Source organism: Ambystoma mexicanum, chromosome 7p, assembly GCF_040938575.1.
Source record: "Ambystoma mexicanum isolate Mex_15411 chromosome 7p, UKY_AmexF1_1, whole genome shotgun sequence".
Lineage (NCBI taxonomy): Eukaryota > Metazoa > Chordata > Amphibia > Caudata > Ambystomatidae > Ambystoma > Ambystoma mexicanum.
The window spans coordinates 886,480,978-886,493,932 of record NC_090939.1 but is presented as its reverse complement, the minus strand read 5'-3'; the positions used below and the strand labels follow the sequence as shown (position 1 = coordinate 886,493,932).

The following is a 12,955-nucleotide window of genomic DNA, read 5'->3' as shown; positions in this document are numbered from 1 at the left end:
AGGGCCGGTGCAACTGTCAGATTGGGGCCCACCCCACCACTATCTTTCCGGGGTATAACCGTTCTCAACCAACTGTCACCATTTTGTTACTGATTGCTGCAACCCATTACATTACCTTCACCTAACACATTGCTCACGTCTTCTGCTGTGTATGGATTCCAATGTACTTTCTTCACATTAAACTGCAAGAGCACTAGCATGTCGCTGGTACACTGTATCCAGGGAGGCTGGCTGCCTTGTGAAGGCTCTCGGATGCAGTTGTGTGTCAGCTGCACACATGCTTGCAGCGGGTGATGGCAGGTTGAGAGATGGCCAGGAACAGCAACCAAGAGCTAATCGCTTGTGCAGGGTTATTATTCAAAGGGACTCTTTCACAGTGCATGGAGCGTTCATGTCCGTGTGACAATTATTGTACACATGGATGCACACAGCAGGCTTTGCTTGTATTGTTGACTGATGCTGGCTGATAAACTAAAGTAAACACAGTCTGGCTTTCTTTTGTTTTGCTATCACTCAATTTACACTCCACACTGAATCTGTTGGTTGTCTCTGTGACCATTAGTCTGGCTTTAGAGTATCCAGAGGCACGGAAACTGCTCTTCTGAAAACCCGTAAAGACCTGCTCTCAAATCTTGACTCTAACTCTACCTCTGTCCTCATCCTTCTCGACCTCTCTTCTGCTTTCGATATGGTAAACCACAACATCTTGATCACCCGTCACAGTGATATCATAGGCATCACAAATTAGGCCCTGCCGTGGCTCACCTCCTTTCTCTCTAACCGGCCCTCCCATGTGGAACTTAGGTCCTTTCGCTCCTATATTACTCTCTCTACTTGTGGTGTCCCGCAGGCATCTAACCTATCCCCCTGGTTTTTCAATATCTACATGGCTCCCTTGGCCCACAGGATCTCTACCTTTACCTCTAACTTTCAGTGTTATGCGGATGACAAAGCTCTCTTTCAGGCTACTCTCTGCCTCCTCCTCCTCCTCACTCATTCCTGACTGTCTATCTGCAGGTCAGTCTTGGTTTGCTGTAACGATCTTTGCCTGAATACCAGTAAGACAGAGATCGTACTCATTGGGACCTCTGCTCCCACTTTCTCACACTGGCCGACCTCCCTCGGCCTTGCACCCTCACCTACCAATGAGGCAAAAAATCTAGGGGTCATCTCTCCTTCTCCTCTCACATCTCAGACATCTCTGAAAAGTCCCACTACCAACTGCACCCCCTGAGAGTTATTCTGCCTTTTCTCACTTTCCCCCAGAGACTCCCCACCTCGCAAGCCCTGGTTTTCTCGAGGCTGGACTATTACAACAGTCTCTTTCTCAATCTTTCTACCTCTACTCTCTGTCCTTTACAACTCATCCAGAACAGAACCACAAGACTTATCCGTGGCCTCAAGCCCAGTAACCACATCTCTCGGGCACTGAAATCCCTCCACTGGCTCCCTGTGGCTGAAAGGATCAAGTTCAAGACCCTCTGCATAATCCACAAGGCTTTCTGGGGCTGAGGCATTGCACTACCTACTACACTCGCTTCCTAAATAGTCTCCCACTAGAGTCCTCCACTCGTCGTCCTCCAACTCTCTGCGGGTGAGCCACTTTCACAAACAGAGATTTGGGGGTACATCTCTATCCTCTGCAGGTGCCTCCCCCTGGAACAGCCTCTCTGCCTCTCTCTGTCTTGAGCCAGAGCACCTTAAGTTCTGTAAACTCCTCAAGACCTTCCTCTTCTCTTCCTCCTTCTCTCTCCCTCTCCCTTGCTAACCGCCATTCTTTTTCTCTCCACCCTCCTTCTCCTCCCATACTCTGTTCACTTTTGCTGACTGGTTGCCTGGCTCACCTCCAGAGCATTACAGGTCCCAGGCTCCCCCACCAGCCTTTTGCACATGTATCCGGGCCACTGTACTATGTTCAGCATTATGGCACTTTTAGATCATGCTCCATGAGCGGGGCAACCTCTCTGCACTTAACCCAGGGCCCTGCTGGACTGGACCCATTTGTTCCCCCCCAGAATCCCCTTCCTCGCACCTCCATCTGTATGCATGCATAATCTAAATGTACCAGGACTAGTTAGTTTGTCTGTCCTGACGGTTACATGTAATTATAATGAATCCAAAATAATTAATACCATAATAACGAATACCATAATAACAAATTCCCAAATAACAAATTCCTTTATCGTTGTTTTTGCGGTGGTTCCGCCCCAAAACACCCCAATTTTTTTGTTTGCTCTTAATACTGTTCCCCCACTCCCAACACCACTATCCCCCCTCCCAACCCTCTTTTTTTGTTTTTTTCCGAATTCAACATTTTGGAATTCGTCATTTTAGGTTTGTTATAATGGTATTAGTTATTTTGGTATTCATGATAATCACTGCATACAGTAAAGCCCCACCACTTTGGTGTCCCTTCCCCGTAGCTTGGTCGCTACTGTACGGTTTAGGGTGAAAGGATCGAATACAAAGGTTCGAAATGCAATTGTTTCAAATCAAAAGGACCGGAAAAAAAAAATCAAATGCACTTTTAATTTTTTTATTTTTTGGGGTGGCAGGGAGGGTGCCCCTGTTTTTTGGGCAAAACCCACAAATTTAACCTATACCAAGGCCAAAAAAAAAAAAAGTTTTAAAAAGGCATTCGATCATTTTTTTTCCGGTCCTTTTGAGTCGAATGTATTGTATTCGACCCTTTTGAATTCGACCCTTTGACTGGACATCCTACTGTACCACTTCATGCACTTGCACTAGGTGAAATGCTGACAGTTTTTCTGTCAATCACTCTGAAACTTCAAGGCCTAAGAGTTACTGTATTTCCTTGTTCCCTTCCCTCCTTGAAGCACTTTGAAGCACTCCACCTGTGCATAAGCGCTGTATAAATGAACAATAAAATAAGTACAAATAAATAAATTAGTGTCATGATGTTCCCTTAAATAGGTTACTCTGCACTCCAGTACTAGAGGAAGTGTGATGAGCCGGCCCTTCTCACAGCCCCCAACTCCCCTTTTTCTTTTTTAAGCAACAACTGTATTTCAAAGTGACCTACTTGAGCAGAGCTGTGACTGAGCAGTAATGAACTGCACTTACTCAAAACATCTTTTGCTGTCGGTGCAGCCTGACTGATGGGGCCGAGGGCTGACTCTGAGATGATCTTGGACGATATGGTGCTTTTGGTTTGAGTAAAGCTAGCTCAAAGACATCCGAGGAGGGGATGCGTTTTGGGCAGGAAGTGGATTGGAATGGCTGGCCATAGGGATTAGCATGGCCTTAGGTAGTCAATGGACTGCAAGCTCAAATGGGCAGAAGTGTCCCACGAAGGCAGATGGGGCAACTCGGCCCGCCCATGTTCCTCGCATTTGATGTAATCACTAAAACAATGTACGAGAATCAGAAAGACTCTGCGACCTACAGGGACGCTGGGATTGCCTGCATTCCGGGGTCTCAGTAAACATCCTGTATTTATTCCACGTGGGGCATTCTGTGAATTTCTTGCCTCCAGCTCCCCAGGATGCATTGAAAAGCAATATTCAGAATCCCCAAATAGGTAGCGTGGGGGACTGGCTACATTGTCAAGAACAAGTGTTGCCCCAAGGAGGAAATGGCAGCCATGGTATTGATTGACCTTGCAAGATTGAAAGGTGGAGTCGGTCCTGCTTGCATTAGTGCCATTGACCGGAAGGGTTTGCACTGCACACCGGCGGGGCGTCTACAGCAGGCGTGTTAACAAAGTGAGCTAAGTTAATGCATAATATATTGCACGCACGCACCTCTTCCTACACTCCGTGCTATTTTCCACTGTTATAGTTAATGCATTTAGATTAAGGGTACAAATGGGCGTGCAACCCAAACTAGGTTTCAAAGGTGTTTGCAGGGGACGCACTGACCTTCGTGTAGTGGAGTGTGAAGGAGACACAGGGCACACACACGAGCATGCAATCTGCACAGTGTCAGTCTCCTAATGTTGCACGCACAGTACAGCGAAGAACTCATGTTGACGCAGGTACCAGTTCCTGCTAGGGGGATTTGAAGAGGAGGAGGGAGTGTGCGAAGGAAGCAGGGTCAATCCTATCAAGGCAAGGCAGTATACAATTAGTGTGAAGTCCTCACCTCCGTGACGTCCGACTGTTCTCGGAACAGGCTCCAGTACAAGCAGGGCCCAGCCCCAGGGCTGTTCTCACAGCACAGCAGGGGCCGCGCATCCAGGATGGGTGACCTACGCGACAGGTACTAACTGGCCTGGCGCACCGCACAGCAAAAGGCTGCTGCTGGCCTCCAGCCAGGGTGCGCAGGCCACCACGTCTGATGGACGGTCCGGACGGTGGACCAATTCAATTTAACAGACTTAGGGCAGGGGGCTCAGCCGGGCTGCACAGTGCACTGCAACATTCCCTGATAGACTCACACCATGACCATCATGAAGATCAGTCGAGACTCGAGGGGGCATGTGTGGTGCTTCGTTCACGACCTGCCACATGGAGTGCAAATGCGCAGGTGCCGGACCGTGCCAGCGCTGCCAAGCCCATGCCACTCGTGACCCTGAACCGACGCCAACCTTATCGGCGTGGCGGCGCCGCCTGGTCTGCTGCTACTGCAGCCAGCCTCAGCCTGCAGACAATCAGGGCCGGTGCTTTCACATGCAATGCATTAAGTATACAATTAGTGTGGAGGTGTTAAAGCAGCATTTTGCCGCTCTAACATTTCCAAATATAGGCAAGCACCTAACCTTGTCTAATGATAGCACCGGCCCTGGGAAGAACTGTAAGAGAGCCAATGTGTTGAAGAAGTCTGGTTGAGAGGGGGGAAGAGACTTATCTAAATCAGCGTTAGACATAATATGGAAGTCGTCACCCATGGCCACTAAGCCCTCAGCGAAGGCAGCAAGGATCACACTAACTTCGTTGAAAAAGGAGGCTTGTGCCTCGTTCGGGGCGTATATAGTTGCAATGGTTATCAGGTGCCCGCTCAGGCTTCCCTTGAGCAAAAGGAAGGCCCTCCTGTACCCCCGGAGTGCCTACAGACTGCCTGTTTAGTAAATGGTAAGTCTTTGGATATAAAGATCGCCACCCTCCTCTTTTTGCAGCTGTGATGCAACGTGTTGCTGGGGAATAGTAGGGTGTCTGAGGCGGTGTTCAGCAGCTTGTATTAGGTGTGTCTCTTGGATAAGAGCTATGCAACATGCTAATTGGCCCACAGGGTGAATGATCCCTTTTCTCTTCCTCAGTGAATTCAGCCCCTGCACATTAAAGTTGGTTAGCGGGGTAGAGGGTGAGGCCACAGGGTCAGCCGAGACTGAAATGTGTGTGTCTAAGGATGCTATAGTCGGAGACTGTGTCTGCCAATGAAAACCCATGATTCAAGTATTTCCAAAGGGGGTGAGGGTGTTGAAAGATAAAACAATAAAAATGAAGATGCCATATAGACTTGGCTGGGAAGTCTATGAGGAATGCTGAATACATGGTAGGACACTAGGCAACAACAGCTACAAGAGCAAAGGCAAAGGGGGCATTTGTTGAGACACACTCTATATAAATGACACTATTTTGAGAATAGATCTATTTGAACAAGCAACAATTTGTCTTGACGCCAAGGTCAGCTGGAAAAAAATGCAGGTTATTGGTGCAGGGGACAGCACCAGGAGGACCACAACGGATTAGCAGTCTGCCGGGGAAGAGCATTCACCTCTGTCATGTGGTTTGCGGTCACGCATAAGGGCATCCGGGCCCAGGTCAGATGTTCCTGGAGAATCAGAATGGCTCGGATTCAGCATAGGCTCCCCTTTGCTAGGAACTGATAAAACCAGTATTTATATTTCCAAGTAAATTGAAGGGAGCAAGGGAAGCCCCAGCGGTATTCAAAATCTCTGTCCCTCAGACAGGTGGTCACCGTTCTGAATGTGAAGCGATTTTCCATTGTGGAGGAGCATGATCCTGGAATAGCTGAACTTTAACATCCTTGTAGCGTATCTCACAATGAACCCTGGTGAGGACATCGAGATTCAGATTGTTCGATTTTTGAAAGGTAGAGTACACCTGATGTGTGAGGTCCAGGAGATTGCTCTCCTTGTCCGGTAACGATAGGATGGACTTTAAAACCCTAACACAAATATTTTAGGCTCCGGATCTTGAATACAAGATGGGATCCCTCCTGATTCTAATGCTATTCCTCTTGGCTTGGTTCCCTATGTCTACCTGTCTAGCTTGAAGTTGCTCTGCTGCTGATTCCAAAGTTTACATCCTCTTATTAAGCTCTGCTAGCTCATATGCCTGCTTGCGGGTAGAGTCCTCGAGGTCGCTGACGTGGTGTTCTGGACGTAGGACTTGATTGTCAAGTGCTGAGATTTTCTGGCTCAAATACGCTGTGTTGGAGTGAATCTCATGTTTTATTTCTTGGAGGAGGAGCTGCAGATCCAATTTGGTGGCAGGGGTATCTGATGGGTGAGATTTAGAATCTGGAAAATGAACCTAAGCGTCAATACGGATGTCATGTTTGTTTCCCTTATCCGCAGTGGCATTCATAATTGCGACAATATCAGCTGGTTTATACTGTTTGCCCTTTTTAGCTATAGTGCAGGGGAAAGGAGATCTGGATTCCCCGGGAGGCCATAGATCCTTCCAGCAACGCAGAGGGAGGGGATGTGGCCGTGTAAGGTGCCCCACCCCTCCGCTGCATGCAAACCAAGGGTTAGGAAAGGCTTGTCATGATCACTGGCAATGTAATGCACCACTTGGTCGTCCTCCACGGGGCACCAGAGTGCTAACTGGAGGGCTTAGTGGAAAGGGCAATCAAGACCTCATGGGCCAGATAGCACCGAGGACTCGCACGTAGGCCCTCCGCAAGATTTTCCCCACACCAAGGTTGTCCGCACACTAAGGTGATCCCCCCACCGCGGCTCATCAATGTTTAGGTGCACTGGTACAAGCACTGGGGACCCTTGAATGTGTGGACTGTGCTTCCCCTGCCAAGATTCCTCCATGGTGTTATGGAACAAAGAGCTGACCATTACAGGGGCCCATGAGGTTGGGAAGATTAAGCAACTGTATCCATAGTGGGTCCTTGCAGTGTCTTCCGTTCAGCGCGAGCCGGAGCTACCAGTGCCAACGCAACTCACCAGTACCTGAGAGATAGGGAGGGAGGGCACTGATGTGTCGCCACTAGGCCGAGAATGGGTGACTGCCGAATTGGGCCTGTGGCCCCCGTCTACCCCGAGGGTCTCCCAATCACATCCTCTCAGACAATGCATCCTTCCCTGCTACTGCTCCCATCAGCAGTACGACATGTGCAACGACGCATCTGGCCTCTGTGCCACGGGGCAGCAGGCTCGTTCCTTGCTGCTTCCCGCTTACTCACCAGCAAGGATCGATGTGAGACAAGGCCAGGTAAGTACTGGAGTTCAGAACTGTTCTAACCCATGCCTCCTCGCTTGAGGGAACTCTTTCCCTTGAAGCACTCCTCTGCTGAGTTGAAATGAGGCCAGACAGAGGAGCAGATCAAATGAAAGAACAGGGAGACCACACCGCTGCGCTACCAAGCTGTAAGGGAATAACACAGAGTTTAATGGAAGTCTATGAGAAAGGTAACCAATAATCCCTGTAGCACAAGTAAATAACCTGTTTTGTGTGACTTGGATGTTCATAGACAAACAGGGAGATAACCCATTCCAGGACCCATGTACCTAATGGCAATAAAGAGGGAGCTACCGTAGGAATAGGAAATGTTATAAGGCAGCTATGTGGACACTAATAGAGAAGTTATCTTACCGGCGTACAATGAAAGGCTGTTGATGTAGTTGGCAGAAATGGACTCCACTTGAAGTAAACGAGGGAGGTACAAAATAATAAAAGTGAAGGTTAGTAGGGAACTCAGCCCGGGCGGCACAAGGGACACACTAGTTCCGAGGTGGTCGAACTGAATAAACTGCAGAGCGTCTGGGAGAAGTGCACTATGGATTCTGGAGGCTGAGTCACCAGTCTCTAAACGTTCCCTACAGAAGAACTTGGAGTCCGGCAGTGATGTTTTCCGAGCGAACGAAAAAAGGCAGGTTGGTACCGTGAGCGCGGGTGAGCAACGGTAAGGCAACCAAGTGTCAAGGTGGTTGGCAAGGCTGTCCGTGTAGGCAGGCGAGGGTCAACAACGGCGAGGCAATCCAATATCAAAACGGCAGGCGTAGGTAGTCCATGTATGCAGGCATGGATCAGTAACAGCGAGGCAATCCAGGGACTAAAGCAGCAGGCAAAGGCAGTCCGTGAAAAGCAGGCGTGAGTCAAGAGGCTGAAGTCAATAGTTACAGAAACAAGAGGAAACCGGAGAGTGCTAACATCAATCAGAAGCAGCGAGTGCTGTTTAAGAAAACCTCTTATGTGAACGTAGTAGGCAGGGCCTACCATGCAGATCAGCTGACATGATCACATGATCGCCCATAGACGTGCAGTGTGTTTTCCTCAAACGCCCCCTCACGGCGAGGAGGGCGGCCACTGCCCGTCTCCAAGGCAACCACCAGCATTGGTAGAAGGGGGTAGACAGGCGTTGTCTGCACCTGGAGGTGGGAGCATTTACATTGGGACATGAGTACTGAAAACAGGGGTGGGACCCCGGAATCCTAACACCCGCAGTCCTCCACAGCGACAGACGCCGCAAAGGTATCGCGGCCAACCGGGCACCTCTGTAAAACTCTCCTCGTCTCAGGGGATGAGGGTCAGCTCTACCGGCAGATCGGCAACCCCCTAGAGTTATTCACAGGATGCCATGTCACTGTAGATGAGGCTCCTTCTGTAAACAAGAGCGTGCCCCTTGTTAGCCACTTGCACACGCCCCCATTGCTCTTGCATCTGATTGGTATATTGTGGTATATGTTGAAGTGTCTTTATGTGGTTTACACAGATCAATGTCATATTGCAGAAAAGTTTTTTTCTCAAGTTCCGGCTGTTTCCTTTCTTCTTGGATTGATTGCAGGACGGTCCTGGGGTTTCGGCCAAAAAGGAAGTTTAAATGATCACTTGGAGTATTGTGGCATCCCTCTTAAGGTCATAAATATGAACAGAAGCACTGTACTCCTGTCCCTTACTTGTGGGCTGACGGTTTTTCTAAGTATTTGTTTTATAGTTTGATTGTACCATTCTACTAAACTATTAGTTTGTGGGTGGTAGTTGCTGGTTCGCATCTGATGGATTTGCAGGGATGGGCACACCTGAATCATCACATTGGTCATGAAATGTGTACCTTGGTCAGAGAATATCACAACGGGAAGGCCCACTCTAGCACAAAAGGGAATGAGCAGATTACAAACATGTCTTGCTGATCTTCCTCTCATGGGTAAGGCTTCAGGTTAGCATGAGGCATATTCAACTATAACGAGAATGTGGCAATGTCCCCTACTGGACAGTTTCAGGGGTGCAATCTGATCCATCTCCATTCAATGGAACCGAACGCTGATAAGCAACAGGCTTCGTAACGGTGATCTGGGAACAGTCCACATGTTCTTGAATTGGCAGGTGGTGCATAATTGAAAGTGTCAGGTGACTGCCATATATTCCCGGCGTGTGAAATCACTGAAAGTAATACCTGTTGCGTCTTCTCTGTATCTAAGTAGCTGCCAACTGTAACAACAAGGTCCAATTTGCAGGATGGACTGGAAGCTGGTACTTATCCTGATATGCATTATCTTGGGTGACAGATAGTATAGGCCTCCCTTCTTTCAAAATCATAGTGCCCTTGGGCAGGTGGGCCAAATCCCTCTGTCTGCTTGTTCCGGAATATTTCATAGAGCCCCATCCAACAACAGGGAGGTTCTAAGGCTTTGTTCAATTATAAGTTGCTTCCAACCAACCAATGTAGATTGGCCTTCCACCGTCAACAACCCCTTCGTGGCTTCCCTTTTTTCCTTCCATGTTTTGGTGAGACGAACTGTGGTGGAGGGAATTCAGGGTTAATGCTAAAAGGGGTCCAAACGCCGCTGTTCAGCTGTTCATCAGGTTTTTGAAGTGTGGCATGTTGGTTTCCATAACTAATGGGTTGGGAAGACAGGGGAATATAGCGCACTTCTCCCAGGTGTCCTGTCCTTACCTCATAGTTGTATGTCTTTAGTCGGGTAGGATTTGACATCTCCATGTAAGTAAAGAATCTGAATTGGGTTGAATAGGGCGCATGTGGCATTCCAAGCCGGGTAATTACAGCGGTTTGTTGGAACCTGCTGTCAAGTGGAGCTTGGGCAGGTTCTCCATCCACCAACACTTCTTACATGCTGGCGTATCAATATGGTCGGCTGGTGGCTGCATCGTCAGGTCCTTCCAGAGCCAAAGTTCCTTTGTCAATAGGTTCTCATTGTTTCTTCTTTGGACACAAGCATGCAAAATTTACTCATTCAAACATTCAAAGCATTGCAGGGTTTTTGGTTTTCCTGGGCTGAAGTGCTTTTCTGCTTTTGGACCAGGGAAGTTACATCCTTCATCAAAGCCTCTAATGAGCTCCTTCATGAGAGACCACAGGTTCCACTTCAAGAATGGCAGTATTCTTTTGGCATCTCTAATCCCAGGACCGTAGGTCATCAAGCTACCTGACCTGTTCCACCTTCCAATCGGCTGAGAATACTATGATGGCCTTGGTGAGGTTAGGCAGTGGTACTTGCAGACTTACCTCTGGATCGATCGATATAGGGCATCCAAGAACTGTCCTAGTAGGACCCTATCCATGATTTCGTGGATCGTAGCCTTGGCTGGTTGAACCCATTTGTCTGCCAAATCCTTTGGCCTACAGTATAACTCTCCGGGTGGTCTCCCCTGCCACAAATCTGATTTCTCTAAAGGTGGTCCAATAAGTTTCCTTATCCAAAACTAGCCATTTTAAATGCCTTTTTAAACTTCCACATAGGGGGTTCCACCCATCAGATTGGCTGCCTAATAAGCGGATTACATTGTCCCTGTTGCAAAAAGCACGATATACTGGCTCAATTTCTCCTGGGGGAACTGGGCTTTCCTGGTCACCCTTTCAAAAATATGTTGGGGTGATCTTTAGTCGAAGCAATGACTTCTGTCAACTGCACCAAGACTACATGGTGCTTTTCCTGGGCTGTAGGAATTGTTGTCACAGCTGTTGGCTGGTTAATGTATGTTTTATGCTGAACTAACCTGCAACTTGCCTCTGCTAAATGCATCCAAGAGAAGCATCTAACACAATTAACTTTGCATTGTAAAAATGAAACCCATTAATCAATTGTTTAGATTATATGATTTAGTAAGGTTAATCTAGATGTGGACATTTTGTGCCTGGATGATTAGACACTGCACCTTAGCCGTAACGTACGGATGGTACTCAACAAAGGAGAAGCATATGGCTGGTGTTGCTGGTACTCTTGGTCAGAGGAGTAATCCCTGTCATTGTTGTTGGGCTGTTTTTGGAGGTAAAAGCAGACAATAGGTAAATTGATATTTCTAAAGTTGTATGACAAAGAGGGCTGACTGTAGACCCTCCTGATTTGGCACCGTCACATAGAACTGGTTATTGACCCTTGCTGGCACTCAGTAAAAGGGCTTAATATATGGAAGAATATTGGCAAGCATTGTTTAGATTATAGTTTTTCACATTTGCTCTATGTGAGTTTTGTTTCGGGCTTAACTATTTGCGAGCATTTTAAATTCATATATTCTAAAATGTTTGTATATTCTACAAGTTTTCAATTTTGTATAATTCTTGCATGATGTGTTGTTTTGGTTGTGAAAGGTTTCCTAGTATATTGACATTTGTTTTTGTTACCCTACTTTTACCCATAATGCAAATTGCACATTAAACCTAGTCTCTGTTGTTTTATTATTTCAGGTATACTTCCACCACCCTTTGCTCCTGATTCTAGAACAGTTTATGCTAAGGATATCCAAGATGTTGGTGCCTTTTCCACAGTGAAAGGTGTCGTCCTTGAGGATTCAGACAAAGAATTTTTTGATGAGTTTGCTTCAGGCAATATACCTATACCCTGGCAAGAAGAAATGATCGAAACTGGTATTTTTGGGGAACTGAATGGCCAGTCAAACGATAAGAGAAGAAATTCCATGGTGGAGAGCTCTTCCAAGTCTGGAGTATGTCGAATTGCATAAAGAAGCTTTAGAGACATTTAAGAGTTTAGCTGAAGGTAGCGCAGCCAAGCATGTAAGAATGGAGGGCTGGTCTGTGCTCATTGCAAATCGAATGCCCTTCCTACATGATAAAGCAGAACGGACATCCTGCACAAAACGGGCTCTTTATTCAGTGAATAGACCACAACCTGTTATAGGCTATTTTGTATACTGACAGCAATGTAAGTAATTCCGTGATGATTTTCAAGTTTGTATGCTGAAGGAGTGCTGTGAACTGTCACAAATCATGAGCAATCAATCTACAAAGCTCCACAGCACTTCCATTTCATTAGGAGAATCCGAAGAATCACCATGAGCATGCATTTCATTGAGGATGCACAATGGACTCCGACTTAAAATTTCTAGAAAGTATCTGGTCTCTTTTTTGCTTTGTACTATACCCTTCAATTGTATTGTAGCATTATTTGTCTGTTGTAACTATCAAATAAAGAGTTGTATATAAAAGTGTTAACTGAGTGAATTTACATGATGTAAAAAGTAGCTAGATTTGCAAGTTTATAATCCAATTTAAGTCAAAGACACCCAAAGCACATATGCACTGATAAATATTCAAGGCAACATCAATTCAAATATGTACCCTTAGGTCCAAGATCACAAAAAAGACCAATGGAATATGTATAAACTATATGACAAGGCAAATTACTAGGACTCAAAGTTACTGCCACCAATGTTTGAAGGTATGCTCATTCCAGAAAAATAAAAAACTCAAATGCCAATATCATAGTTCATGTATGACTGGTATACGCATCCTCCACAAGCATGACCACTGGAATTAGAAGCCCCAGTCTTTTGAAAACACAAGGCATCAGTTAACACCAGAAGAGGCTGCATTATGA

The 12,955-nt window shown here is 46.8% G+C and overlaps 1 protein-coding gene across 1 annotated transcript in view; it reads left to right on the top strand.

Annotated features, from left to right (window-relative positions):
• GRK1 (G protein-coupled receptor kinase 1) overlaps positions 1 to 12,566 on the top strand; it is a 957,106-nt gene extending 944,540 nt beyond the window's left edge. The window contains exon 7 of the mRNA XM_069637128.1: positions 11,806 to 12,566. Coding sequence (XP_069493229.1) covers positions 11,806 to 12,080 — 275 coding nt within the window. The 3' untranslated portion in view covers positions 12,081 to 12,566. The remainder of the gene's footprint in view (positions 1 to 11,805) is intronic.
• The last annotated feature ends 389 nt before the right edge of the window (positions 12,567 to 12,955 follow it).